The sequence below is a fragment of the Schistocerca gregaria genome, chromosome 8 (assembly GCF_023897955.1).
Source record: "Schistocerca gregaria isolate iqSchGreg1 chromosome 8, iqSchGreg1.2, whole genome shotgun sequence".
NCBI lineage: Eukaryota > Metazoa > Arthropoda > Insecta > Orthoptera > Acrididae > Schistocerca > Schistocerca gregaria.
Window position 1 is genome coordinate 68,859,532 of NC_064927.1, and position 27,625 is coordinate 68,887,156.

At 39.9% G+C, this 27,625-nt stretch overlaps 1 protein-coding gene across 1 annotated transcript in view; it reads right to left on the minus strand.

Moving 5' to 3' along the window:
* Window positions 1-2,157: 2,157 nt before the first annotated feature.
* Window positions 2,158-27,625, minus strand: part of LOC126284035 (ribosomal RNA small subunit methyltransferase NEP1) — a 46,137-nt gene continuing 20,669 nt past the window's right edge. The window contains exons 4-5 of the mRNA XM_049982595.1: window positions 21,185-21,393; window positions 2,158-2,372 (exon numbers count right to left, since the gene is read on the minus strand). Coding sequence (XP_049838552.1) covers window positions 2,259-2,372; window positions 21,185-21,393 — 323 coding nt within the window. The 3' untranslated portion in view covers window positions 2,158-2,258. The remainder of the gene's footprint in view (window positions 2,373-21,184; window positions 21,394-27,625) is intronic.

Sequence of the window (27,625 nt, forward strand, 5' to 3'; positions counted from 1 at the left end):
TTTCCCAACTGTAATTCTGCATTATAACGTTGTGTGCTGAACATTTGTTTTTTAATATAAAGTTCTGTCAGTTCATTTTTCACCCAGAGTTTTCGTGCGATTTCCAGTGTTTCTTCGCAGTTGTGTTTGTTTTGATGTCAATCTTGACATAATTTGGGATGACGTTATTCTTGAGACAATTCCTATTAAAGTGTATGTGTTGTGTTGTCATTGCGACCTTTTCTGCACTGTTTTCGTACTGTTTAGCCTTTATTGCCTGACTGGGCAGATTAACTTTAAATGCAAACATTTTTAGGTTAGGCTTTACCGTGACTGTTACCAGAAACAGTTTAAACTGTTAAATGAAACAACAAGTTTACTGTTACCAGTCACCATTTTATTTATTTCCACAACGCGTTTCGAAGGTTTAAACCTCCATCATTGGGTGGATTTACATTAGTTAGTATTATATTTGTGTGTGTGTGTTGTGTTACAATTTTTGGAGGAACTTGTGGCACTGCCTAGTGGAGAAACAAGACACTATTTCGCAATATGGTTTAGGATTACTTTTGACAAAAAATTAAACTGACATCTAATGACATTTTCTGACTCTGATGGAACATTATGTTACATAAATATAACCTAATTTTAGTGTCAGTTACTCCTGCTCCTTGTGTAGCACCTGATGAAACAATCTCATTTTATAGATCATGCATCTGCACTATCAATCAATTTCTCACTAGATGGCACTGTTATTTGCTGCTAATTATGCTCATGTTAGCATGTCATACTTCACACTGCTGTGCTGCATGCATAGGCTCTCTCTCCTAATCCTCCCCAACATTGTGCCGTGTGCCTAATATGTATTATACTGATATCATACACAATATGTGTATGGCCCACAAAAATTACATTTCCTTGTCCACATCATATTATCACATGGGTGTTGCTTTCCTTGCCACTCTGTGACAACTGGTTGCGATAGAAACACTAGTGCCTAAACAGTTTTTCACTCAAGACAAAATGATGAGCACTCACTGTAGAACCTACATAAATGGGAGAGTCACCGCCTCTCCACAACTTTTAACTCACCATAGAAAGAAGTGTCATTTTCTGATCCTATTCTAGATCTACAGTGGTGTGGCAAACTCTCTTTTAAACCTCATTACAATTTGTATTCAATGTTTCATACTGGTAACTCCAATACATATAAATGACTCTTTTAGCCTCAATTTGGAGTGATCTGCCTACTTTGTCTGACCTTCATCAACCAATTCTTCTTTCTTCCCTAAAGAAGAAATTTAGTGCTTCAAAGACCTGAAGCACTATTACCTTTTTTGTGTATTTCTGTCAACGATGTTCAAACTGTGCCATGTTAATGCAAGTACTTATCAACCTGCCTCTTTCTGCATAAATGTAGCAATTTTATGAACTCAGTTTCTTTTATATACCATTTTTACATAATTTTTATACAATTAACTATAAGGAGTGATCACAATGTTTCAGTCTGAGGGCATTTCTGCAGTGTATATGCAACATAGTGAAACTCCGATGTGGGGATATAAGCACTGACGTGTAGGCAAGGGATTATTGTGGCATTCGTGTCTTTCCAACTTGAAAATGCGGAAATGTGAACATGGCAACGTTATTACCAAATGCGTGTCGAAATAAGGCGGAGGCGCTTTTATTTTTTTCTCGACTACCACTCGACAAACACCGGTAGACATTCATTGGAGGATTAAGAATATGTTTTGGAATGAAAACTGTGTCAAAGGCTGTGCTGTTGCACGCAAAATCACATCCCAATATCACAAGTGTCATAACGCAGATGTTACAACATCTCAAGAGGGAGACAATCAAGTACCCGCCCTACAGTCCTGATCTCTCGCCTTGCAATTATTACACTTTTGGTCCTAAAGAAAGGCTTTGAAGGGTCAATGATTCCACTCAGATGTGCAGCAGGCAGTTGCAGACAACTTCACACAACAGGACACGGTGTTTTACCAAACAGGTATCTTCAAACTGTTGCGTCAGTAGGATGATTACCTCAATGCTCGCAGCAACTTTGCCCGAACAACATACCAATTTTGGATTGTATGGCCTTCAAACAGAAACTTTTTGGTTGGCCCTTATACTAGATACTGCTTTAAATAGAGCAATATACGTTAAAAAAGAATCTAATATTTCAAATACTTTTATTTACACTAAGGCAATTAAATAAGGTGCACATTACACTCAATGCACAGATACAGCTTCTCACAGCACGTGCCCAGACAATATTAAGTAACACCCCAGACTTCTTCAAATGCTGAGCATAACTTTGTGCAAGTAAGAGCTGCAGATAATGGATAGTTACTAAATGATACTGTATCCTCAGTGTAGTCCACATTCACCTGTAAGTAAAAAAACGATCCCCTTATTACAACATGTAAATACAAGACAATAGTGTCCAATAACTCTGTAGCAATACATTAACAATTATAAATTTTAAATATACACTAAATACCATATTTTTACTAAACATACTCATATGATGGAGTTTCCAACACATTGACTAGAAATCAGAATAGAATGCCAAGTACATGTAAGACAAAGTTGGTGCAATAATGAAAATATTTTGTTTCATTAGCCAGTGGGACATCCCCTGGTGGAACCTACTAGAAAATGCGAGGTGTGCACAGTAGTAAGCTGAGATGGTGACATCACAGCCTACCCTGTCACTAAATATGTCACGATTGTGTGGCAATTTGAGTGCGAAACTGTGAAATTGTCTGCGTCTGTCTGTACACCGGATAAAAATAATGTCTTCTGTGTACCAAAAATAATTCATTACACTGAAAACTTATTTTGTTTGTGATGCATGTTGTTGAGAAACGTGAAATAAAGAACCAAGTTATATGTAGTGCAATTGCACTGCCATTTAAATGTGGTGCATTTGCTGTTTTCCCCTCTTCCCCCTCCACACGCTCAGACAGCACAGCGTGGCGGTGGAGGAAACGTGAAGCCAGATTTTAGCACAAAATGTCTTCAGCTGTTGACATAAAGGGCATCTTTAGGATAAATATGAGAAATTTCCAATAAGAATTGATTTTATGTCCATTAGTTACCAAAGCATTGTATTTGATGTCCCACTGAGGGACAAGTGAGTCAATAAGACTGAAGTTCATTTATTGTCAAGTACAAATATTAGACCCTACAATTGCCACATGTATGGAAAGTGCTGACTGGTAAGACTGGAATGAACAGTTATGTGGAATGCACCATGAACTAAAATTTTATTCTATGTATTAATACAAGAAACTAATTTTATCAGTCTCGAGTGGACAGTTGCCTCGAGTTGTTCACAATAAACTGACTGAAGCTACATTACAAGAGACATTAAAGGTGGATGACTTGAATAACTAAGGACACAAAGTATATAAGGGTATCAACATGGCTTGTGGAAGGTAATTTCAAGATAAGTAAACATCTAGCAATGATGGAAGATACCTCTGTAAGTTGATCTTATGAAGATTTTGAAGTATTGTGATTAAATTTGTATGAAGAGAATTGGAAACTTTCAGTATTGCTTCATCTCATACAGTGTATCAAGATTAAACCTACGCTTACAGACAGTGTCCACTCCTGCAAGCATCATGATGATACTGTGAAAGAAGAAAAAGACAGTTCATTCTCCATGGAGGGCAGCAATAATGGAACTCCCGGTTAGCTACTGTTATCTCATAAACTGCAAATTCACGAGCATTTAGTTTTTCTTGAAAAAATTTCCATTTCCTCCACATAACGCTACAATGAAAAGGTGCATTGACATATTGATTTAGAACGCCTCCCTAACATTTCTCCAATGACAATAGCTAAATATGAATGCCTTTCAACCTCTACCTACACAGCAGAAACTGACATAGGTCAAAGTATACAACAGGAGCAGAAACAATCCAGTAAACATGGGTCCAAAAGCGAGTCATTCACACGGTAATTGAGAACGTACATTACAAGCCACCACATTTTGCCCAAATTAGCTTACTAAAGGTTTCGATGACCTCACTGTTGACTGCCTCATACATATGATTGACCAATTGACGCACAAATTTCTTCAACGGTCCATGGTCGGAGAACGTAAGCAAAGCAAAACTGGCATAAAAATAAAGTTCATAGCATTTGCTGAGGTACCACCACAAGCACCTATGCTGTATGTTTCATTCACTCATACATGTTTATGCTACTGTGAGGAAGAGCCTTCAGAGATATGAAACAAATGAAGCTACTTCTTATCAATGTCATTTTCTGGAGATATCGTCATGTACATTTCAGAGGAGTATAAGTTCCAGATGACTTTTTGTGCAGACAACTGCAGGAGAACATTAACTGGGGTCCAAATGCAGTTGTGATAAAATGACTGGATGACAGTTGCTGCCACACTGATTGCTATGAATATGGCATTGTATCACAGATGTTGGAGTGTTAAGCTAACTACAGAGAAGGCTGCCATGAGTGACACTAAAATTTGTTGAGGTACCCCTGTTCATCAGACTGATTCCACAGGCAGCCAAGAAGCCATTGGATTAGCTGGCAATTACTATTTGCTTTCTTGCTGCCCCACACACAATTACAGATATTGACACCAACATGCAGGATTAGTGGGAGGGGTAACAAATCTAATAGTTCCTCCATTTCCTGATAAAATACATCTCCAGCTAGGGGAGGTGAAGTTGCAAATGGTTACCAAAGCAGACTTTCAGATTCCGAGGGCTACATTTCTTCTTTTGTTACTTAAAATGTGGTAGTTTCAGACTGTAGGAAGTTGGTATTCCCTTAACAGCAATTCTTGCAGTACAATACTTACTGTCCACAAGAGGCACATCAACTACTCCAGTTCCACAACGAGGTGGTGGTGGTGATGGTGATAATAATGCCACTGTATGATAGTTAAATGAGGGGGAGTGGAGCAGTGAAAGTTAAAGAAGGCTTGATTGAATCACTATACTGATACATTACCCGTATCTACAAGTAGTTCAACTGCAGGGAAAGATTTAGGGTCTAACGGTGCCATCAAAGATGTATTTGATTAACATATTTTCCTTTCTTTCTCTTTTTGTTTCTCTATTGAACAATTTAATTCTTGTTGGAACTTGTTAGGTTTCATATTTATTGCAAAGGATGACAGGACTGTTCTACTAGCCGATGCTCATACTATTTCTTCCCACTGATCACTATTTGTGAGTGGGTTTGACCCACTCACTACTGGAGGACATCCAGAGTGTTGATCTCTCAAGCAACACTAGAGAAAAATAAAAGGCTCCAGTTGTGTCAACAGAAGAGTATCCACTGATGCACACTAGGTGTACTCGGGGATACAATGAGAGAAATGTAGGATGTAGTTTGTGACTTTGAACACAGGAAGTTCTAGCTGTAGCCTTTGCAAAATTTTTGATCGTGTCATCTGGATGAAGCTGTTTATATCTTTGGCTTCAAAGTAAAACAAGTGACCAACTGTTTTGTATTTCTCATCCTGTTTTCCTCTTTAAAAATTGGGCAAACCTGGAACCCAATAGAATGATGCTCTATCTAGTTTATGTACAGTGGAGGTTCTTCACAAATGCAATCATTGTTTGACCATCTGCCAGAGTTACCACAAACAGTCTGCGAAGAATAATGAGATGATATGAACCCTGGCAGAAACACTAGGGACCCACACAGAAACACTGGGAATTCCTCAAGGGTGGCAAGATGAAAAGCTGACTGTCCCACCTACATATGGTGACTTATTTTTTCGAATAAAATATGTCCTTCAAAATGTCAATATGAAGACACCTGCGTCAACTCTATTTTTCATTAGCCTTCTCTGTACTTGTCGTACAAAATGAGTGCCGCATCACCGTATTTGCTCCAAGTTCATCAGATTGGAGTGATTGATTTCTGTGAAAGATAAAGCCTTGTGTTATATTACAGCTATTGCGCGGAGTAACAGTGGCAGAGATATCAACTACTCTGGTGCAGGCTCAGGTTGCTTGAGAATGTTAATGCATGATGCTGAGGGGTCACTAGGTGCAGTCAGTAACGATGCAGAACTACCAAAGGGTGTCATAAAAGCTGACAAAACATAGGCTTAAAGATACAATGTCGAAATTACGATCCATTCATCTCGACAGCAGCATTCCAGATCACCAAGACTGAAAAAAATCTTGACAAGTGCAGTCAAATGTAAAAATTATGTTCACTGTCTTCTTAGATTTCAATGGCCACAAGGTCAACTGATCAATAAGAATTACTACTTACATATTCAGATATGTTTTTTCAATTTTTGATGAAAAACAACATTGCAATGATGTCCCAGCCACCATATTTCCAAAAATGACCAACTGTGATTCTTTCCTGTTCCCAAAAATAAAGGAAACGTTAAAGGGTTGTCATTTTACAAGAATTGAACCATGGACCTTGCCGTTGGTGGGGAAGCTTGCGTGCCTCAGCAATACAGATAGCCGTACCGTAGGTGCAACCACAACGGAGGGGTATCTGTTGAGAGGCCAGACAAACGTGTGGTTCCTGAACAGGGGCAGCAGCCTTTTCAGTAGTTGCAGGGGCAACAGTCTGGATGATTGACTGATCTGGCCTTGTAACACTAACCAAAACGACCTTGCTGTTGTGGTACTGCGAACGGCTGAAAGTAAGGGGAAACTACGGCCATAATTTTTCCCGAGGTCATGCAGCTTTACTGTACGGTTAAATGATGGCGTCCTCTTGGGTAAAATATTCTGGAGGTAAAATAGTCCCCCATTCGGATCTCCGGGCGGGGACTACTCAAGAGGACGCCGTTATCAGGAGAAAGAAAACTGGCATTCTACGGATCGGAGTGTGGAATGTCAGATCCCTTAATCGGGCAGGTAGGTTAGAAAATTTAAAAAGGGAAATGGATAGGTTAAAGTAAGATATAGTGGGAATTAGTGAAGTTCGATGGCAGGAGGAACAAGACTTCTGGTCAGGTGAATACAGGGTTATAAATACAAAATAAAATAGGGATAATGCAAGAGTAGGTTTAATAATGAATCAAAAAATAGGAGTGCGGGTAAGCTACTACAAACAGCATAGTGAATGTATTATAGTGGCCAAGATAGACACGAAGCCCACACCTACTACAGTAGTACAAGTTTATATGCTAACTAGCTCTGCAGATGACGAATAAATTGAAGAAATGTATGATGAGATAAAAGAAATTATTCAGGTAGTGAAGGGAGAAGAAAATTTAGTAGTCATGGGTGACTGGAATTCGACAGTAGGAAAAGGGAGAGAAGGAAACATAGTAAGTGGATATGGATTGGGGCTAAGAAATGAAAGAGGAAGTCATCTGTTAGAATTTTGCACAGAGCATAACTTAATCATAGCTAACACTTGGTTCAAGAATAATAAAAGAAGGTTGTATACATGGAAAAATCCTGGACATACTAAAAGGTATCAGATAGATTATATAATGGAAAGACACAGATTCAGGAACCAGGTTTTAAATTGTAGGACATTTCCAGGGGTAGATGTGGACTCTGACGGCAACATATTGGTTATGAACTGTAGATTAAAACTGAAGAAATTGCAAAAAGGTGGGAATTTAAGGAGGTGGGACCTGGATAAACTGGCTAAACAAGAGGTTGTACAGAGTTTCAGGGAGAGCATAAGGGAACAATTGACAGGAATGGGTGAAAGAAATACAGTAGAAGAAGAATGGGTAGCTTTGAGGGATGAAGTAGTGAAGGCAGCAGAGGATCAAGTAGGTAAAAGGGGAGGGCTAGTAGAAACCCTTGGGTAACAGAAGAAATATTGAATTAAATTGATGAAAGGAGAAAATATAAAAATGCAGTAAATGAAGCAGGCAAAAAGGTATACAAACGTCTCAAAAATGAGATCGACAGGAAGTGCAAAATGGCTAAGCCGGCATGGCTAGAGGACAAATGTAAGGATGTACAGGCTTATCTCACTAGGGGTAAGATAGATACTGCCTACAGGAACATTAAAGAGATCTGTGGAGAAAAGAGAGCCACTTGTATGAATATCAAGAGCTCAGATGGAAACCCAGTCTAAGCAAAGAGGGGAAAGCAGAAAGGTGGTCTATACAAGGGCGATGTACTTCAGGACAATGTTATGGAACTGGAAGAGGATGTAGATGAAGATGAAATGTGAGATACGATATTGCGTGAAGAGTTTGATAGAGCACTGAAAGACCTGAGTTGAAACGAGGCCCTGGGATTAGACAACATTCCATTGGAACTACTGACGGCCTTGGGAGAGCCAGTCCTGACAAAACTCTACCATCTGGAGAGCAAGATGTATGAAACAGGCAAAATACCCTTAGACTTCAATAAGTATATAATAATTCCAATCCCAAAGAAAGCAGGTGTTGACAGATGTGAAAATTACCGAACTATCAGTTTAATATGTCACAGCTGCAAAATACTAACGCAAATTATTTACAGACAAATGGAAAAACTGGTAGAAGCCGACCTCGGAGAAGATCAGTTTGGATTCCGTAGGAATGTTGGAACGCGTGAGGCAATACTGACTTAAGACTTATCTTAGAAGAAAGATTAAGGAAAGGCAAACCTAGGTTTCTAGCATTTGTATACTTAGAGAAAGCTTTTGACAATGTTGACTGAAATACACTCTTTCAAATTCTAAAGGTGGCAGGAGTAAAATACAGGGAGCGAAAGGCTATTAATAATTTGTACAGAAACCAGATGGCAGTTATAAGGGTCGAGGGGCATGAAAGGGAAGCAGTGGTTGGGAAGGGAGTGAATAACATCGGGGAGAGGCTACACCCTGTCTCAATCTGTATATTGAGCAAGCAGGAAAGGAAACAAAAGAAAAATTTCGAGTAGGTATTAAAATCCAGGGAGAAGAAATAAAAACTTTGAGGTTCACCGATGACATTGTAATTCTGTCAAGAGACAGCAAAGGACTTGGAAGAGCAGTTGAACGGAATGGAGATATCTTGAAAGGAGGGTATAAGATGAACATCAACAAAAGCAAAACGAGGATAATGGAATGTAGTTGAATTAAGTCGGGTGATGCTAAGGTAATTAGATTAGGAAATGATACACTTCAAGTAGTAAAGGAGTTTTGCTATTTGGGGAGTAAAATAACTGATGATGGTCGAAGTAGAGAGGATATCAAATGTAAACTGGCAATGGCAAGGAAAGCGTTTCTGAAGAAGAGAAATTTGTTAACATCCCGAATAGATTTAAGTGTCAGGAATTCGTTTCTGAAAGTGGTTGTAGGGAGTGTAGCCATGCATCGAAGTGAAACACGGACGATAAATGGTTTCGCAAGAAGAGAATAGAAGCTTTCGAAATGTGGTGCTACAGAAGAATGCAAAAGATTAGATGGCTAGACAACACAAATAATTAGGAGGTATTGAATAGAACTGGGGAGAAGAGAAATTTGTGGCACAACTTGGTTGCAAGAAGGGATCGGTTTGTAGGACATATTCTGAGGCATCAAGGGATCACCAATTTAGTATTGGAGGGCAGCGTGGAGGGTAAAAATCGTAGAGGGAGACGGAGAGATGAATACACTAAGCAGATTCAGAAGGATGTAGGTTGCAGTAGGTACGGGGAGATGAAGAAGCTTGCACAGGATAGAGTAGCATGGAGAGCTGCATCAATCCAGTCTCTGGACTGAAGACCACAACAACAGATGATATTAAAAATGTGTTGTTAAGAGAGCTAAACGTTACCTGAAAGATTGAGTTTCAGATGTGTTGCAGGGTTTAGAAAAGTGCTGGTATAAACGTATAGTACGAAAAGGGTAATACTTTGAAGGGGGATAACACTAATGTAGGGAAATAGATAAAATTCTTCCAAAAAGTCAAATATGTATTTTTTTTCAATAAACTTCGTATGTGCAAGAAATTATTTTATATTTTCAATGATAAAAATTCTATCATATCTGTTACACTCAACAGATTAACAAATATGAAAAAATTTAGTAGGTGTTAAGGTACTGACTCGAGTAGGTGGGATTCATCCTCGACTCCTTTATACTGACTAGCGGAAATTAGATGGTGCCAGGGTGAAACAAAAAGATCAGTGTGTAAAAGAAACATATAGAAATATGTAGTTTACAGCTATTTTGTTAACAGAATACAAAGGTATTTTATTGTTAATGTTGAGTCCGCAGTGAAGAACACATTGGGAAGTGCCTAGAGGCTAAACTGGCAGTGACAGACTTACCCTTGCAGTCAACATTTACTCTTGTGACAATAACTGCTCATAAATAGGAAGTGCAGAACACAGTTTGTGATTTATGTTACCTTCTAGGATCTGCTGTAGGTAGTTTGCTATTTGCTCAATAGATGTTTCACATCCTGTGAAGTTGTTCAATCTTAAAAAATTTAACAAACTGTTGAAAGGTAGGGGGCAGCATGAGTGAAGAGGTTCTTCTTGCAATAGCATAATTCATGAGCAATTTTAGTACACCCAATTTGGAGACTGCCTGAGGCAATAACTTTGTAGTGCTTTCAGTTGCTCACAATTTCGTGTGGTGTATAATATATATAGCCATTTTTTTCCACAGCTCTCTAGGATGCTACGGTATAATCTGCATCCTTAAATTAGAGTTTTTAGTTCTTTTGTTTTGATCATCACTGATTTTTTGGGTAGTTTGCCACCCAATTAATTGCTCTGAATGCTGACATGACATTATCTAGAAGAAGAAAGTGGATATCCCAGTATTGTGAAGGCATGTAGCTGGTTACACACTCGAGGAATTCCTGTACACAAAGATGTTCTGTAGAGGAAAAGTTGTAATGTATTTTTGGGCTGTACATGTTGCTATTAATTCTGCAGCATAAATATTGCCATTCTTTATTTCTTTTAGAGATGAACACTTAGCCAACTAGCTCGCAATTGTTGGACATGTGTGTGTAATGGTATCTGAAATGTGGATATTCTTTGCGACTGAAGAAAACATACAGTAATAAAAATGAGATTTTTGTTTTCTTTGGTACCACATCACAGATCCATCCTTACTGGTGGCTGAGGCACATGCAATGGGGAGTCAGTGACTGGTAGTTACACATACGGGTTACTGGAGGAAATGTATGTTCTCATTGGAAGTCTGAGTCATACTGCAAGGCTCATTCTATTGGTAAGGTGGTTTGTGGTAACCTGGCCCTGAGTTTAGGAGCAAAATGGGATGATGGGAGTGCTTTAGCATTTAGTTAATATTAATTGTACAGTTAATAACATTTTATTGGTGTCATACTTTCAAAGAAGGTATTCCCAGTTGCATAGGAAGGCTATAGTCAGGGCTCGTATGAAAAGCTCTGATTGTGAAAGGCATTACACTGTGCTGTATGGCTTGTAATAAGCCTATGACAGGTCGCACAGCTGTCCCATACGCAGTGGGTCCATAGTCTAAATGGTATGAGAAGAGTGTTTTATAAATTTTAATAAATCTGTTTGTACTTTTCCTCTCAAAGTGTTGCTTGGAATATGGAGAATATTAAGGAAGAAGGAAGGAAAATTTAGTTTGACATCCCACCAACTACGAGATCATCAGATATGGGGGAGAGTATTCAGTGTGTCAAGCATCCCCCCCCCCCCTTCCTACCCACACCACTTCACGACTGTTGTCTTCTTGTTTCTGCCATGGACTCACTTTTCTTCTGAAAATATCTATATATCCTTTTATATTACACTTCTCTATTTTTTTTTCGTAAGTTTCTGAATACAACTTTGTTAATTTGTTTCGCCAGAGTTAATTTTTCCCTTATTCTTTTTGCTATGTTTTCTAATGTTCCACATATTCAATAATTGCTTCTTAATTTCCAGGTTACATATTCTTATTGGGCATAACATTTTCCCCACAATTCTTCTCTTTAATATTTCTACTCTCTAATTTATATTTCAGTGTGAGGCATATACTTGTGTAGACACATTCCCATACACTACTGCAACTGTACTGCATTAGTTTTGCATTTCTTCGACTGCACTTTTTATTGTAAATATTTTTTTTCTTAATCCATAGTCTCTTTCCATTTTGCATATCCTTTCATTTATGCTAGATTTTTCTAACCCATTTTTTTCAAATTCTCTCTTCTAAATACTTGAATGATTTGACCCTTTTTATTTGACCAACATCCATCTGCAAAAAATTAGGTGCTTCTCTTATGTTACAGATAACTTGGGTTTTCAGAATGCATTTTCACTCTGCAGTGGAGTGTGTGCTGACTTGAACCTCCCTAGCAGATTAAAACTGTGTTGAACTAGGACTTGAAACTGGGACCTTTGCAATTCGTGAACGAGTACTTCACCGGCTGAGCTATCTGAGTGAGACACACAGTCTGCCCTCGCAGTTTAAGATACCAAATTTAGTTTTCTCTACAATGATTCTCTATTGAGTAACTTTTTGGGAAACAGAATTTTATTTATGCATCCACTAGCTTTTCAGACAGAACAGCATAATTGTCTCCCAATGGCAGTCAGTTTTCTTCAGTCCACTGTGTCCTACATCCCTGTTTTGTTGGTGATACTTGACATTTTATTAATGACAATATTATGAAAAGGGTATGTTGCTACTCACCATATAATGGGGTCATTAAGCCACAGACTGCAATACATCTGCACTTCTGGCAAAAGGCCTTCTTCTAAATCAGAAAACATACACACATTCACGTAAGCAGAACTGACATACATGAGACCTCAGTGGACAAAAACAGTTGTCATGTGTGCGGGTTGTGCTTGCATGAATGTGTAAATGTTTTCTACTTTTAGAAGCCCTCTTGGTTCAAAGCTCAAATGCAAAGGTGTCTTTTTGTTGTGCCTATCTGCGACTTTACATATCTCTGTATGATGGGTAGCAATCTATTCTTTTGATAATATTATCATGATTCCACCCTGGATCTATTAATTTTTCATTCCAAATTCTCACTACTTTTTAACACACATCTGATGAGGAGAGACATCATCACCTTGTCCTACATCTTTATTTTAAAGGGCTCAGAAATTTACTTCTGAGACTTGTCTGTACTTGTGTTCCCCTTCAATAGTCATATGCAGTTTTTAAATCCACAAACCATACAAAAATAGCTTTAGAGTTCAGTAGTCTATGATGGTATACAGATTTCAAAATGAATTATTGTTCTGAGCAGAGGCTGCCTTTCCTAGACCCTCTGATAATTTTCTTTCACTTCTGTTCAGTAGAATCTTTGAAAATACTTCATAGGCAACTGGCAGGAGAATAATTGTGGTAACTGATGGTTTTCTTACGAAGAGGATATACTATGGTAACTTTTCCACTCTTCTGGATTCTTTTCTGTTTTCCATAATTCATTACAGACAACATTCACACTGCCAATACCCCTTAAAAAGAGTATAGTGACCTAAGTGAATATATCCACACCGCATGAGATTAATGAAGAATTTTCGACTGTACTATTGTTCACTCATAGCCGTGATATTTTGACACAGTGTATTCTCGTCATCTTACACCAGAAGGCTGCACCAAAATATTGTGGTAACAAGTTATTGACATCCAGTAGTTTGCCTGAAATCTCACTGAATGACTATATTATTACTAATAAAAAGTTAGAAAATTTGGTGCTGTATGTACTTCTATACTGGGGTCCAGATATAGCCTTCTAAAATAGCTAGGTCAAAGAAACTAATTATAAAGTATTCATAAAAATATGTTATAATAATTTTATGAAATGAGGAGATGTACATAAAACAGAAGGATTAAAAGATAGAAGAATAAATAATTGTACTTGTACATAAAACAGAGGGATTAAAAGATAATAGAAGAAATTACTGTACCAACAATGATTAGGAACTCAACAACAAAAACCAATACACAAAAATTCATTACATTTACAATAAATGAAGCCACAAAAAACTAAAAAGGAGTAAACTACAGAAAACAAAGGGCTTACATACATGGAATGAAGAATTAGCTACCCTGTTAGAGAGCAGCTGAACAGAGAGGAATCTAGCTATATTTCAATAGAAACAAATTGGGGTCAATGCCCAAAAATAATCCCCATCAAGCTAAATGAAAAGTATTTGTGACTGGTATAGAAGCAAACGCATACTGTCATCATCAACAATATGTTGTACCACAGAAGAAAGCATAATGCACAATGGGAGAGATTACAATTTCATCTTTGTAGTCATCTACTTGTATTGTCCACAATACTGAAACTGAGAATGTTATGATTTTCATGGTGAACATAAGAAAAATGATACCAAATATCATTTATGTTTTTTTTCTGGTCTTCTGTCCAAAGACTGGTTTTGATACAGCTCTCTTCGCCAGTCTACCCCATGCAAGCCCCTTTATTTTTGCATACCTACTGCAGCCTACACCCATTTGAACCTGCTTACTGTAGGCAAGCCTCAGTCTCCCTCAACATTTTTTGGCTCCCACACCTCTCTGCATTATCAAACTGATGATCCTTTGGTGCTTCAGAATGTGTTGTAGCAAGTGATCACTGCTTTTGGTGAAAAATCCAGGATGGAATGTAACAATATTATGAAAAGGATAGTTGCTACTCAGCATGTAGTGGAGATGCTGTGTTGCAGATAGGCACAACAAAAAGACTTGTCACACATGCACTCATGCAAATGCAACTCGCACATAGATGACCACAGCTTCTGGATGTTGAAGCCAGAGAATTTGGACATTACCATCCATAGCTTTGTACAATATTTTTTTCCTCCTCAATTCAGTTTAATACCTCCTCAGTATCCATTTCACCTACCCCTCTAACATTCAACCTTATTCTGTAGCACTACATTTCAAAAGCTCCTATTCCCTTCTTGTCTGAACTATTCATCAACTACGTTTCACTTCTATACAAGGCTACTTCCTCTTCTGCTATGCTAATTTCCAGTTTCTTGGTTCAGGTTGTGAACCCAGAACTTTCATTATTGTCTGTCCCTCCACCACTCCTTTCGTCCTTTAAGCACACCATCTGGTTTTCTTCCCCGTCTGCTCTATGGACTGCTCCACTGCATCTTCCATACAAAGCCACACTCCAAAACAAATAGGTTCAAAAAGTACTTCCTAGCACTAAAATTTATCTTACATGTTAACTTGTGAATAAAGCTTTCTTGCTGCTGTCAATCTTCATTTTATAACCTCTTTTTTTTTTTACTATGAAAAGGATAGTTGTTACTCACCACATAGTGGAGATACTCAGTCACAGATAAGCACAACAAAAAGACTATAAGAAAGTCAGCTTTGGCCAACAAGGCCTTCATCGAAAATAGACAAACAAACAAACAAACCTCTGGCTTCAACAGCCAGAAGCTATGGATGGTAATGTCCAAATTCTCTGGCTTCAACATCCAGAAGCTGTGGTCATCTATGTGCGAGTTGCATTTGCATGAGTGCATGTGTGACAAGTCTTTTTGTTGTGCCTATCTGCAACACAGCATCTCCACTACATGCTGAGTAGCAACTATCCTTTTCATAATATTGTTACATTCCATCCTGGATTTTTCACTGTTTGGTTCTATTTTGGCCACTGTTACTTATTTTACTGCCCAAACACGAAAATTCATACATTACTTTTAGTGTCTTTTTTACTAATCTAATTCCCTCAGCACCATTTTTTTTTAGTCCCTAGTCTTCTGACTGGTTTGATGCACCAACTCATCTCGGAGTAACTCTTGCAACCTACATCCTCGATTATTTGTTGTATGTATTCCAATCTCTATCTTCCTCTACAGTTCCCTCTAGTACCATGGAAGTCATTCCCTGATGTCGTAACAGATGTTCTATCATCCCATCCCTTTTGCCTGTCAGTGTTACCCACATATTTCTTCTGATTCTGAGCAGAACTTCCTCATTCTTTACCTTATAAGTCTCCCTATTTTTCAACAATCATCTATAGCGCCACATCTCAAATGCTTCAATTCTCTTCTGTTATGGTTTTCCCCCAGTCCACGTCTCACTACCATACAATGCTGTGCTCCACATGTACATTCTCAAACATTTTTTTTTCTCAAATTAAGGCCTATGTTTGATACTAGCAGACGTCTCTTGGGCAGGAATGCCCTTTTTGCCAGTGCTAGTCTGCTTTTGACGTCATCCTTGCTCTGTCCATCATTGGTTATTTTGCTGCCTAGAAAGTAGAATTCCTTAATTTTATCTACTTCTTGACTATCAATCCTGATGTTGAGTTTCTCAAGGTACTCATTTCTGCTACTTCTCGTTACTTTCGTCTTTCTTCGATTTACTCTCAATCTACATTTTGTACTCATTAGACTGTTCATTCCGTTCAGCATACCATGTAATTCTTCTTCACTTTAACTCAGGATAGTAATGTCATCAGCAAATCGTGTCACTGACAACCTTTCATATTGAATTTTAATTCCACTCCTGAACTTTTATTTTATTTCCATCATTGCTTCTTCGATGTACAGGCTGTACAGTAGGGGTGAAAGACAACGTTTCTGTCTTATACCCTTTTTTAATCCGAGCACTTCATTCTTGGCCATCCACTCTTATTATTCTTTCTTGGCTCTTGTACGTATTCTATGTTACCCATCTCTCTCTATAGCTTGCCCCTATTTTTCTCAGAGCTTTGAACTTTGCACCATTTTACACTGTCGAACACTTTTTTCAGGCTGACAAATCCAATGAACGTGTCTTTATTTTTCTTTAGTCTTGCTTCCATTATCAACCGCAATGTCAGAATTGTCTCTCTGGTGCTGTTACCTTTCCTAAAACCAAGCTGATCGTCATAACACATCCTCAATTTTCTTTTCCATTCCTCTGTATATTATTTTGATAAGTAACTTTGATGCATGAGCTGTTAAGAAGATTGTGCAATAATTCTCACACTTGTCAGCTCTTGCAGTCTTCGGAATTGTGTGGATGATATTTTTCTGAAAGTCAGATTGTATTTTGCCAGACCCATACATCCTACACACCAATGTGAATAGTCATTTTGTTGCTACTTCCCCCAATGACTTTAGAAACTCTGATGGAATGTTATCTATCCCTTCTGCCTTATTTGATCTCAAGTCCCCCAAAGCTCTCTTAAATTCTGATTCTAATACTGGATCCCCTGTCTCTTCTAAATTGACTCCTTTTTCTTCTCCATTATGATTTAATTCAAGTACATTCCACAACCAACAAACTGAGCATCAAACCCTGCTCAGAACAGTTCAACAGAAATCCCAGAGGAACCCTCCTCTTACCCAAAACCAGCCTCTCCAGGCATTCCAGAAATTCCTCACTTTCTGCATTGCTTCTGAATCCTTCCTGAAAAACTTAACCAAAAGAATAAACATTACTCAATTTGTATCCTGAGATACTACTATCACCTAATGCAACCTCACCACTGGGAAATCCTACAATATCGAAGGCAGGGCAGCTTGCACAACTACACATATTGTTCACTGACAAACTTGTGCCCACTGCACAACATTTTACATAGGGATGATTATCACTAGACTGGCCGCATGTATGAATAGACATAGGTGAACAGTCCACCTTGGGATCGGCCAGTATCCAAAACATACTCTACAGCATGTCCTGAGTGTCTCCTACACCATACTGGCTTTTTGGATCTTCCCACTTGATGCTAGTTTCCCTGAACTCTGGAGCATGGAACCTGCTCTCTGATGTATCCTTGCAATACTACATCACCCTTCTTTCTCCAAGAGCACCACTTTTTGTTTTACACAGTGGCCCAAAAACGTATACACTATTTAATTGTCCACAACTTTCAAATTAATAGCTGAAACATCTCAGTTTTGATACTTTAATAGTTCACTGTTCTGGTAACAGCCACATTTGCATTATCTTGTTTTTCCAGTTGCCACATACGCATTTATTTGTTTCATTACTTGATATTCACCACATAAGCATTGTTTGATTTTGCTTTCAGTTACCAGTGAACATGGCTGGTGGAAGGTTGACATTCGATGAAAGGAAGGCAGTTTTCAAGCACACAGTCAACGAGTTCTATGGGGACTAAAGGTTTTACTCTGAACAATATGGTGCCCCAGCCAACCATCATAATTGTGTCAGAGAGTGCCTCAATGAAAATCCATTCGCACGATTGGTAGACCAAAGAGGAGCTCTTCAGTATCCACCAAGCTCTCCAGACTTAAAACCTCTAACTTATACCTATAAGGAATACCAAAGGACGATGTTGATCAACAAAAACCACACACATCGGATGAACTTCAAGAATGAATTGAACATTTCTGTACAGATATCCAACTGGACACATTGCAGTTGGTAATTCTGCAGCAGTCAAATGTGTGTGGGTATTAATAGTGACAACTTCAAAGATCTATGTTGACTTCAATAGTTTGAATTTTAATTTTCGAGCTGGTGTGAATTTTAATTTTCAAGCTGGTGTGCTGGGTACTGAGTACTCCATTGCAGAATTACATAGTGCTGTAGCATAATGCAGAGCCCTGTGACATGGTACCGCTAGGCATTTGTTTACTTGATCCTCCTAGTCCCCTTCCTTTCCTCTATCCTCCTTCACCTCAGTATTGCTTTGTTTCACAAGGAAAATGTAGTGGGGCACTCCATATACTGTGCACCTGCTCTTGTTATACTTGTTTATTTCTGGCAATTTTGAACGTGTGTGCCATTTTCACTTTATCTAAGCAAAGAATTGAACCGTCAAAGTACCTTTTCATCACAGTATTTATCACAAAAATATGTAAGCTATTTTGTTACATATTTTTTGTAACGTAAGAGTCATTAGCCAACAGTTGGTATTCTTTGTCTATTTGTTTCTAGGACCACAGATTTCACAAAGCTTGAGGACATTCCTGCATACCTTCAAGAACTTGAAGTAGAGGGACCTGGAATAAATCTTGTTGAGTTAGCTGAAAGCGAAGGTGATCCGAGTGACAAAGTAGTTATTTTTAGTGACAGTGACCATGAAACTAACTCTGAACAGGAGGACAAAGGTGGGTGTTAGGAAGAATGAAGTTCAGAAATTAAGTTTTTCTTTGGAAAAGGCAAGCTATCAAAATAGAGTAAAACACAGCCTCTAAAACAAATACAACTAGGAAAAAAAATATAGAAGTTTCACCTGGTCTCCCAAGCTATTCAATCAATATTTCTAATGAAATTGACACATTTTTCCAGCTTTTAGAAATGGATATGATAGCATCCCATAATAACAAATATATAGACAATCTTAAACCAAACTACACATCCACAAGCGATTGTAAAGTTGTGGACAGATGTGAAATTATGGCACTATTCAGTGTTTTAATGTGGGTAAGTATAAAGAAAGATCAACATGTAAATGTAAAAGAATTCTGGGAGTCAGACAGTACAGGTATGGATACCCTGAGGGCCACAATGGGCTATGCGAGATTTCTACTTGTCATGTGTAGTATCAGGTTAGATGACCTATCCACCAAAATAAAAGGAGAAAACTTGGAAAGTTAGCTGCTGTGAGAAAGTTTTACAAACCTTTACAGTCAATGGGAAACAATCCTATAATCCTACTGAATATGAGACGATCAATGAAATGCTGATATTATTTAGAGGCAACGGCACCTGCATCCAGTATATACTGTCCAAACCAGCCAAATACACTATACAAATATTTGGCATGTGTGACACAAAGAGTTTTTACACCAGTAATATTGAAGTATATGTGGGAAAACAGCCAGATGGACCATCAAACAGCTCAACATAAATTGTAAAAATGCTTGTCAGCGACATGAAAGGTACACTCAGAGATGTCATCATTGACAATTGGTACAGGAGTTGCCAGTTAGCAGAGACATGTTAGAGAAAAACTGGCCATTGTAGGCACTCTGTGAAAGTGGGAAAGTCTGATGACCTTATGATAAGCTTATGCCCACTCTTAATATTAAGTTTTGCCCACACTATCTCATCTACAGCTAGAATTTCTATCTCAGTGGATTTGAGTTTCATATAATCTGCAACAAATACAGTATCTCCATTTTCCAATCGTCTATCCATTCGGTGTACTCTAATTAAATTTCCCCCAAAAATTTCACTGGTGCCGAGTCTGGGTTTTAAGTGCCTTTCTGTACCCAGTAATATGTGAACTTTATCATTATTTCAGGACTTTGCTGCGTTAACCACACAGTCTCACCTGCCTGCGGGAGGGAGGAGGTATTTTTTGGATCTTACACTAATATTTCTGGGGCTCTTACAGTCACCATTATCTGGACTGGATGCAGAGTCACATACTTAAAAAAAAAAAACATTATGTGCAACCCGTACAGTGTCAGCTATATGGTTAGCAGTCTCTGGCATACACTGCACACTGACTGACTCATTTAGGGGAACCCAGTAGTTTTCAACCCTACAACACATGTCCAGGACATCACAGCCTAGCCTGTCCCTGAACCTTCAAAGTCTCTGATTCAAACCTACCACTTCACTCAGATACAGAGGGCCATTATCCCTTTAGGGATAATGCTGAAAATTGTCAGCTTTGTTTACCCTCCAAGAGCGAGTCCAGCCTTCTCCACCTTCTTTGCCAGTCACTGGAAAGAGTACATCGCACATACTTCAAAAACATGGATGAAAATTGACTTACAATCTTTACTTCTTGCATATCTCAACAGCTTCATACCGACTGAGGCTTTTACTATCTCATTAGGAGAAATCAGTTTTCTTCTTTGAAATTTTGTAGAAGAAACTTAAATATACACAACACAGTTATTCTTTTGAATTCTTCAGCTATCTGCTGAACTCTTTTTTTTTTCTTCATCTTAAAAATATAAAATAAGTGCAACTTGTGCAATGGTGTCCATTTGGCCTCCAGTATAAGAAGGTAATCTTCACCAATTGTTTCTGAATGTGATTTTAAATCAAGTTGTTGTTTATCCAGCAAATAAATTTATTAGCACAGTATGTCCTCTCAGATGAAGTAACATCTCACATACTGGTGACCAAAATGTGCAAGTGCACTCATTCTTGAGAACAAAATCCATTGTAAGGTACTAAAAAACAATAGTATCTAGTCAGTACAATACAATAACATACTTAATTCATACACGAACGTCAGTCTTGCAAAACTGGCAGGAAACTATTACTGATTGGTCTTTACAAAAACTTGCTTAACTACTAAATAGCATCAAAATCAAATAATTTCTCCAACTGTATTAGAAAATGATCCAATAACCCAAATGGTAAATTATGGTAAATAAAAGTTAAACACAGGCTAAAGAAGTTCATGTGTCTCTAAGCTCACCTTCCCATGGGCCATAGCACCAACAACCACCACTATCGGTTCATTATCTGGCACAAGCTCACGGGGATGTACTATTCGGTCAGCTGAAAATGAAGTCCCCACCTTGCGACAGCCGACAGGGAGGTGATCTGTCACAGGGTTGCGTATGACTTTCAACAGCTTCATGGGGCTGTCCGATGCTCGCACACTAAATCTATGTAGCAGCTGCACTGTTTGAAGAATGAAACTGAATTAGAAATGACACACAGTAAACATACAACAGCAATAGTTTAACAGTTAAGACAATGTTTTGTCTAGTGAAGGGGGAGTAGGGGTCTTACTAAGATATGAGAACTTAACTTGAACAATCTACTTTGCTGAGAGATGTTGTGCTTCACTACACACAGCACTTATGCAGTGGTAATGAAGGCTGTTGCAGGTTAAGTGTACTAATGTAAGCATACTATACAAATGTGCCATCTTGTGGCAATATAAAGTAATAAAACTGTCCCAGATGTTCAGCTGTGTTGAATGGTTAAACCCCCATGAACTTTTGACTGGATACTCCTTGTGTTGCAAGTGCTCATCAAATGTCACATCGTTGATGGGCTAGTCCTCATACTGGTAAACCTGTGTCGCCCACTGTAATGTAACAGGGGCTCAGTCTGTCACCAAATAATGCAACGCCACCTATAATTTTTTTTTGCTCCCCCCCCCCCCCTCCCACCCTAGGTATTTTCCAAGATTCTAGTTTGACAGCTTCCTTACATATGCTAGTGCAGAAACTATTTGTCTCCATAACAACAGAGATGTAGCTGAATGCTCGATGTCCATTTCGTGCTTCTGCCACCCACAAAATCTTGAAAATCCTCAATTTATACAGCTCTTGTGATCATCTGGAACTGCTCTAGGGTGTGCATTGTCTATCTGACACAAGGAAGACTCTGCTCACAAGGTAGGTTAGGAAAGAGTCCCCTATCATCCTTCAGAGATCTCAAAAGCTGTATTTTTGCTGGAGGCCGAAAGAATGATTTAACGTTTTGCCTCTTCAGGATACAATTAAACTTCCCCATCACTGAACCTCAAAATGTCAATTAAACACAAATATCTTGCCTTGTTATTGACACATTTTTTATTGTATGCCTCATCTGAAATAATTTGTGAAATCAGGCAATGATATACATTTTCGAAGGGGAATTTCGATAGGTTACGGAAGTAATGTGCACAAAACTGAAAGCCACAAGCATTAGCAATGTATTGTCATTCATAAGAGTGTGCTTTGAAGGACCAATACTGTGAACTTCTGACACAGCCCGCAACAGGTGAGAGCCTATTTAAACCCCTCCATGCTATATTCGCACTCAGTTATCATGTTATTACTGCTTGCATACATTTGCCTTATCTTACTGTGTTAAGGGTACATTATGGAGGTTTGCATAAATGCCACAATCTAATAAAGTAGTACTAATATTCTGAGTTGTGTATCTAAGTTACAACACAAGTGACAACGAGTGTGGGACTGTTCTCCCAGCAGTTTTCAGTCTCTGGTAGGTCCTCTGTTGCATCTACAATGTATGACAGTGCTACTGATGACTTTATATGCGAGCTGGTTGATCAGCAAGGGGTTCTTACTGTGGTGTTGCAGAATCTCAGTTAACAGCGGGAGGCGTTTGCTACAGTGCAACACAAACAAATCCAGGTATTGCAAACACCTGCCTCTGTTTTGGCCAGTTATAGGTCTGTCCCAATCTACATCGCCTGCCATGTCACTCCTTGCACCTCCTGTCTAGCCTGGCACTACCCCCGTCATTTATCCTCCACCGTTTCCTGTTACGATGAGTCTGTTGAAGAATGGGGAGCCTACAAAAAATGGTTGCAGCAGCATTTTTCTGCATTTGGATTGACTGATTTTACCTTATGCCGCGCTTTTTTTTTTTTTTTTTTTTGGTCTTAGTTATCACTTAACACATATCAACTCCTTTGCCCACTCTCTTTTAATAACACATGTGATCTTCTTTCAAAATACTACTATAATAGACGCACGTCACAGCCGCTCGAGTTGGATTCTGTCAGTGTCAGAAGAAACTGGGACATTCCCCTATAAAGCTTGGGCAGCTGAGCATCACGGTTTAAGCTGTCATTGTCACTTTGTCGCTGATGTACATTAGCAGTCGACCAAATGATTTGTGATGCAATCATCTGGTTGGCCCCCGATCCTGAGGTTCATGAGCAGGCCTTTCAAAGTGAAAAACCCTTCCTCTCCAATGTTCTGACTATTGCACAATTGTTTGAGGTCTCAAGGGTTGCAGGCACTCTAACTGAATTGTGATGAGAGGTTGCAGAAGTTATTGCAGAAGTTACCCCACTTCCACACTCCATTTGTTGGATGGTTCGCAGGGTGAAGATGTGGTGGCAGTGGTCCATGCGTCTACATGACTACTCTGCAATTCACATTTAAGTGCTTGGCAGAGGGTTCATCGAACCACAATCATACTATCTCTCTACTATTCCACTCCCGAACAGCGAGCGGGAAAAACGAACACCTAAACCTTTCTGTTCGAGCTCTGATTTCTCTTATTTTATTTTGATGATCATTCCTACCTATGTAGGTTGGGCTCAACAAAATATTTTCGCATTCGGAAAAGAAAGTTGGTGACTGAAATTTCGTAAAAAGGTCTCGCCGCGACGAAAAACGTCTATGCTGTAATGACTTCCATCCCAACTCGTGTATCATATCTGCCACACTCTCTCCCCTATAACGCGATAATACAAAACGAGCTGCCCTTCTTTGCACCCTCTCGATGTCCTCCGTCAATCCCACCTGGTAAGGATCCCACACCGCGCAGCAATATTCTAACAGAGGACGAACGAGTGTAGTGTAAGCGCGAGCAGAACATCACGGTGACCAGCCCGTACCACTGCGGCAACCATGGCCACAGCAGCAGCACGCCCAGTTGTTGTTGTGGTTTTCATTCCTGAGACTGGTTTGATGCAGCTCTCCATGCTACTCGGTCCTGTCCAAGCTTCTTCATCTCCCAGTACCTACTGCAACCTACATCCTTCTGAATCTGCTTAGTGTATTCATCTCTTGGTCTCCCTCTATGATTTTTACCCCCCCCCCCCTCCCCACGCTGCCCTCCAATACGAAACTGGTGGTCCCTTGATGCCTCAGAACATGTTCTACCAACCGATCCCTTCTTCTAGTCAAGTTGTGCCACAAACTCCTCTTCTCCCAAATTCTATTCAATACCTCCTCATTAGTTACGTGATCTACCCAGTAATGAACAACAATTCAAGCACTTCACACTTTCCTCTTGTCCGTCATATTTTGTCACTCAAGATAGGCCGGACTGTCCTAAGCAGCGCACCATTTGCTGTCACTGCAATAAAACAGGCCACATTGCTCCTGTTTGTAATGCAAAATTCCAACAGCCTATTGCAAATGCTGATATGGACGTCAATGTCCTTTGATCCAGTAAGCTTTTTGTTGATGTCTAGGTTTTTCATAAGGTTTTGCATCTAGCAAACAGGCTATTTAGTCATTGTCAAGAATTGCTGGTGGTCAGCATTTTTCCAAGATCAACCTTCCCAATGCATGTTTGCAGCTTCTCATTGATGCTGAATCTCAATGACTCTTGGTCGTTAACACACCTTTTGGCTTTTATTAATACTTGAGGTTACCATTCTGTGTGGCCAGTGCCCCAGTGATTTTTAAACAGTGTCTCAAACAACTCACAAGGTCTGTGCCTGCCTCTGATAACTAACTTGATGATATTGTGGTCTATATCTCATCTACTGCTGAACATCTCAGCAACTTACGTAGGCACTTTTCAGTGTTATAGGCCACCGGGTTAAAATGCAATTTGGAAAAGTGCCGCTTCTTTCAGCCTTCTATTCTTTATCTTGGGCTGGTTGGTTAATTTCGGGTAGGGAACCAAACAGCGAGGTCATCGTCCCCATCGGATTAAGGATGGATGGGGAAGGAAGTCAGCTGTGCCCTTTCAAAAGAACCATCCCAGCATTTGCCTGAAGCAATTTACGGAAATTGTGGAAAACCTAAATCATGATAGTCAGATGTGGGTTTGAACTGTTGTCCTCCTGAATGTGTGTCCAGTGTGCTAACCATTGTGCCACTTCACTCAGTTTTGTCTTGGGTTCAAGATATCTACCACTTCATCAGGGTGTCCCCTCTGTGTCCTACATTAGCAATCAGTTTTTGCCATGGGCGGCATTGGTTGCACAACCGTTACATGCTTTGCTGCAGAAGGCAATGTCCCTTCACTGGTTGCAGATGTGTGAAACGGCATTTTCCAAACCGAAATCTATGTTACAATCTGCACCTTGCCTCATAACATACAAACCAGCTCAAAATTTAGTGTCAGTAACAGATTCATCACAGCGTGGGCTTGCGGTGGTGTTCGCTCATGAACATTCTGATGGCTCCCAATGGCCAATTGTATAAGCTTCAAAGATCCTTAATTCGACTCAGACTAGATATTCACAAATAGAGAAAGAATCCGTCACTATTGTTTATGCCTTAAAGCAGTTTCATGTTTTCCTCTATTACATCTCCTCATGGATCACAAGCTTTAAGTTTTGCTGTTTAACTCCTCAGTGTTGTTGCTGAACAAAGCAGCACTGGGCACTGTTCCTCTCTCGGTACAACTACGAGATTCACTTCTGCCCCAAGGCTAAACACACGAATGCTAATGTGCTCTCTCATCTTCCAGCTGGTCTGGACCCAGTTTTTGTTAGGGAAGAGTTACTCTGTTCCCACATTGATGAAAGCGCTCAATAAACTGTTGACGGTTTTTCCAATCACTAGCACTCAAGTTGTGCAGGTTACTGCTACCGATCTGATTTTATGGAAAGTGGTCTACTGCAAACAATAAGGCTGGCCTGAGGCACCTCCATCATGGTCATCTGATCCCCTCCATAACTACTGTGTGTTTCACCATCATTTCTCTATTGATGGTGTTCTACTCCTTAATACAGACTACTCAGCTCCTCGCGTAATGGTTCCCTTTGCTCTCCATTTGGAGATCCTACGATTGCTGCACACTGATCACTGGGTAGGAAGTGGGGCAGAGGGGGAGGGGGAGGTGTCACGCACCACGGCGTTAGCCTGCAGTTATGTTTTTTGGCCCGGTTTGGACAGCAACATCAATCGTTTGGGTACAGTATGTTTTCAATGCACATTGCAGAAGCTGCCCAGCAGGCAGTGTTGTATCCGTGGCAACAACCTTTGCAGGCCTGGGACCCTCTCCACATTTATTTCGTTGGCCCTTTCTTCAATATATACTGGCTAATAATAATTGATGCATTCTCTCAGTTCTCATATGTTGTTCGTTGCATGTTAATTTTGGCCTCTGCCATTGTGGCACCACTGTTGAAAATTTTTCCATCAAAGGACTTCCGGCAACATCGGTCTCTGATGATGGCCCTCACTTTGTGTCACAGGGGTTTGCCTCCTTCTGCAACACCTGCAGGAATTCACACAGTTTTGCCCCCCCCCCCCCCCTTTCACCTGTGCAGACCAACAGATAGGCTGGAAAGTTAGTTAGAAAATGCCAACTGCAAATGAAGAAGTACAAGATTCGGTGCCCATTTGACATTGCCTGATGAATTTCTGTCTTTCTATTGGTTCATACCACTCGGCAACAACAGTCCTGCCGAACTGCACAGGCGTCAACCTCGGACGCTCCTGCTTCTCTTGTGACACGGCCAGGGACACCAACTCGTGCAGCTGTCGTCCCATTTCCAGCCTGGGGTGGCCATCTGGACACGGGTGTTCTGTCGTTGCCCAAAAGGATTCCCGCCATCATCTCCTGATGTCGCAGCCACTGTCTCTGCTATGTTCATACGGAGGCGGCCTTCTGTGCACACCATTATGATCAGTTGTGCCTGTGTGTGAATGACCAGGCGAGCCTGGCCAAGACACCGACGTCACCACGCCAGTCTGCATTGCTTGCCGGATCACTTGACACGGCTGTGTCCCTGCCGTGACATACGAGGAGTTCCGCAGCATCAGTGGACAAAGGTGGCACAGTTTCTCAAATACCGCTACCGACACCGATGTAGTCACCATCCACACCAGAGCAGTCTCCTCCGCCTCAGCCGCCAATTGCAGGGACCCACCTTCACCAGGCCCTAGGCCTGATACGGACCCAAAGCTTGTGCTGATGTCACCCATCCTACCATACAGGTTGTCACAGGACAGCAGACTATGATGCTGCCCACACACCAAGTACTTCAGACCATATGCCCCAGTATCAGCACATCATATCAGTCAGTCTTGTGGAGGAAGATGCTACAGGCACCTCGCAAGAGTAGAGGAATGAAGTAATGTACATTCAATTGAAATGCACGCATTAGTGATGTGTCATCATCTGAAAGAATGAGGCACAAAAGAGCGATACTGTGAACTCTCAATAGAGCCCGCCATGGGGGTGTGCCTACTTA